Source organism: Etheostoma cragini, chromosome 9 (assembly GCF_013103735.1).
Source record: "Etheostoma cragini isolate CJK2018 chromosome 9, CSU_Ecrag_1.0, whole genome shotgun sequence".
Lineage (NCBI taxonomy): Eukaryota > Metazoa > Chordata > Actinopteri > Perciformes > Percidae > Etheostoma > Etheostoma cragini.
Window position 1 is genome coordinate 1,448,733 of NC_048415.1, and position 3,755 is coordinate 1,452,487.

General features: G+C 40.5%; 1 protein-coding gene across 2 annotated transcripts in view; it reads right to left on the bottom strand.

Annotated features, from left to right (window-relative positions):
* Positions 1-2,667, bottom strand: part of pomgnt1 (protein O-linked mannose N-acetylglucosaminyltransferase 1 (beta 1,2-)) — an 18,489-nt gene extending 15,822 nt beyond the window's left edge. Inside the window, exons 1-3 of one of the 2 annotated variants that reach the window (XM_034880509.1) lie at positions 2,547-2,667; positions 2,055-2,318; positions 1,069-1,171 (exon numbers count right to left, since the gene is read on the bottom strand). In XM_034880509.1, coding sequence (XP_034736400.1) covers positions 1,069-1,171; positions 2,055-2,174 — 223 coding nt within the window. In that variant the 5' untranslated portion in view covers positions 2,175-2,318; positions 2,547-2,667. Of the gene's footprint in view, positions 1-1,068; positions 1,172-2,054; positions 2,319-2,546 lie in introns of those variants that run through there. The other variant, XM_034880510.1, reaches the window with a different exon arrangement.
* Between the last annotated feature and the right edge of the window lie 1,088 nt (positions 2,668-3,755).

Sequence of the window (3,755 nt, forward strand, 5' to 3'; positions counted from 1 at the left end):
ACGCCAGCTGGCCCGACTGAAAGGGGCAACATGTACGCGCACTACTGCACGATTATGGCACAGAAGTCATGTAACGCAAAATTAAACCATATCCATATAACAACATTGCCGCGGATGCGAGGACAATAGCACCGGTGCGTCCTAGAGGAGCTAACGGCTAACAGACGCTGCTAGCACTGCTCACTGCTGTTGTCTGAAAAACAACAGACGGGACAAAATGTTGCGTTTACTGGTAAACTGGTAAACCTTTAGACCGACGTAGAACCGACTGCTATCGGAGTTTTCCTCCCGTTACTCTGTCCTCTGGGACGGTCTGCATCTAGAAACTAAGACGCGCTGTGCAGGGAACTACTGACTGGCTCATGATCAGACGGTAGTAGCGGTAGATGGGCAAAAAAACTAAAAAAAACGGAGCGTTCTATGAAATGGCGCTTTTAAAAGAAATAATCGCTCGATCACGCAAATTTGATCGTGGGAAGTCAAAATCGTGGCCGCGATTTAAATTCGATTAATTGTGCAGCCCTAACGCGCACCGTCCCAGTCCTATTGGTAAAAGCCTAAACAAGAGTCAACAGCTACCGGGTTGGCTCATACAATCATGCCAAAATCAGTGACCAGTCAGATTTCCTGAGAGCAAAGGGTTTATGGCTTATTGACAGGCCAAATCTTAAAAAGTCCAGTGTGTAACGATTTGATTCAGAGGTCAACTATTCAATTCTGAACCGATTATCTACGCAAAAAATTATTTTCCATGCTTGATTTAAAAAAAAAATAATAATACATACATATAAATCTGAGATTTTGACATATGCAATATTTGCCACACAAGTTTTGATTAGATGTTTTGTCTACTGTGGTTTTTATTGCTTACACAAACACAATGTGTAAGTATATTTAAATTAGATTGAAGAGCACCATTTTCCAGTTTGATAGTTCTTTGACGCTTGAGTGTAAGAAATAAACGTCACAGTCCTACTTTAACCTCCTGCTTTATCTCGGAGAGGTCGTGCTAGTCTGAACGTTAAGGAACCAATGAGAGGAACAGGATGCACTGAACAGGTTTCTCACCATACGCTTGTACGGCTGCATCTTCGTTAGCCACTCTTCTTGTGTCCAAGATGAGTTTAATGTTGACGATGACCGTTATCAGCAGAAACAGCACAGCGCCAGCCTGTGGACGAGAACACAAATACGCTCTGAAATCTCGGGGTTATTTCATTAATACTCATGGTTTTATTAGTTCTGTTAGACGTGTGCGTATCAAAGCATGCATGTGCGGTTCTGACTCATCTTGCACACTGTTGTCCAGGCAACCAGCAAGGGTTTAGGAACTGCACACACTGCTCCGGGATCTACATGTTCAACCTGCATTCTCCTCGCCGCCATGCCAACCATCCTTTCCCATCTTGAGTACGTCAGTGTCAGTTTTGGGAATATGTTCGTTTGACCCTCGTGTTGTCTTCCCGTACACCAACATTTAGTTTTTCTGGGTCAAAATTGTAAGTTAAAACCTCCTTAAGACACTTTTTCCCAAAGTTTCTCAATTTTTTGGGACATTTTGTGTTGTTTTAACCAATTTTTTTAAGCTTTCTTTAACATCTGCTTTTACTTTTTTGGCGTTTTTCCAACTTTTCCCTAAGTTATTTCCCACTTTTTACAATGTCTTTGTCAATTATTTCTGCAGTTTTTTTTGACATTTGTTGTTTTTTCCCCCTTTATATGTCAGTTTTTCAATGTTCTTGAATCTTTCTTCTTCTTAAAATGCTATGAAATGAAATAAAAACACCCAAATTTAATGACAACAGTGAACTTATCAGCTATTTAAGCGTTATTTTAGCGTTGTGTGGAAACATCCACGTTATTTATTTATCTTTTACAGTTTGGTTGAAGGAAACCCAAATTTCTGATTATTGAAAATGGGTCAAATTTGACCACGAGGACCACAGGAGAGTCAAAGGGCAGCACGTGCATGTTTGCAAAGATAAAACCAGAGGAAACTTCTCAGGGTCTGCAGCTGCAAGACCATGTTCAGAGACAGTTTGTTATTTATTTACCTGACAGAGCCGCCGAAGGCTCCTCTTGTTGGTCAGCTTGTACTTCCAGGTGAGGTACAAGCTTCTCTGTTGGCGGGGGATGAAAGGCTTGGCTCGGGGATTGGGGGTCCAGGTCTCCATCCCGAGGACCGAGAGACCGACTCAGACTCTCAGACCCTCCACCTCCACCTGCCCACCTCCACCTCCTCCTACTCCACCTCCCGGGTCATGCACTGCTCCACAACACCACCACCGACGACACACGGCTGGCTGTCACATCGTCATCTGTAGAAAAACAAAAACAAAACACACAAAGAAAGCACGACACGGGTCAGAGATAAAGTTAGACCATCACTAAGTCCAGCTAATGCTAGCTAGCTAGCTGCTAGCTGCTAGCTGAGTAGTTCAACGCCAGCAGCTAACTAGCTAGGCAACGCTATTTCTAGCCTCACTATGTAGCTCAGTTAGACACTCCAGATGCCACTTTACTAAGATATTATCGTTACTACTCACAGGTTAGTCAGTAAAGCATTAGCATTGTTGTTTACTTCTCGCAGCCAGCAGCAGCAGCAAAATCCAGAAAAGTCGCTTGTTACTGATGCGTGGGGGTTTTGTGTCGCAGCTCAAATGACGTCACTAAACTGGTACCTTTGGGTTTTTTATTACGGTTGGAAAACCAGGTTACAGGCGCATCACCGCCACCTACTGGACTGGAACGGCGGCGCAGGGCATTTCCAATTAGATAGATGAAAAGATAGATTAGAGATTATATTTTATTCATCCCACAACGGGGAAATTTCGTTATTACAGCAGCAGCATTTTCTTCAATAACAGCAACAAAAAACAAACAAACAAAAAAACATGTTAATATGTCACACAAATACATTTAATCAATCACATTTTCTGTTACACTCCTTTTTAAATTGTATTTAAAATGGATTCTGATAAGACAATAACATGGACTTATTATCTCAGGATAGGGAATTATTATATTATACAGTATGTATAATATAATATCGAAACATGTGCAAACAAAAGAAATTAACAAAATAAAGTTGAACATGTTATTATTTCATTTTATTAATGGGGAACATACATGTGTGCAGACAAGGCAAAGTTGGCGAAATTGAGAAAAAGTTGATATTATTTAGAATAAATGCTTCATGATTACAGCGCGTAGCTGGTTGTTTACTTGAGATAAACTACAATAGGAACAACAGGATAAAAATAGGGATGAAAAAAAGGATGAAACTACTAACTTTTATTCAGCATGTGATGACAAAAGCTGCGTCTATTTGTTTATATGGGCTGTATTTCTATAAGGATTGTCTAGTCTTATCTACTCAAAGCACTTTTACACAGTACAGGAATCATTCACCTTTCACCATTCCCACGCATTCATACAGTGTGGTCTAGGCCTGTAGAGGCAGCCACAGACTTAAACCTTCTTTCAGTTCAGTGCTCCCTTTTTGAACAAAAGACTACAACAACAACTAGATTTTCTCTGAAGAATCTAGAGATTCTTGATGATCTGAGCTCCATGCAGATCTCTTAAGGCATGGGGTGTTTAATTTTTAATCAAATTTAAATGTCTTTGTTGATCCCCAATGGGGAAATTACAATTTACACTCTGTGTGCACACTTTGTTAGTAATCACACAATCCAATCCACTTTCAATCCACTTTATTTGTATAGCACATTTTACAAACACAAAGTTACCAA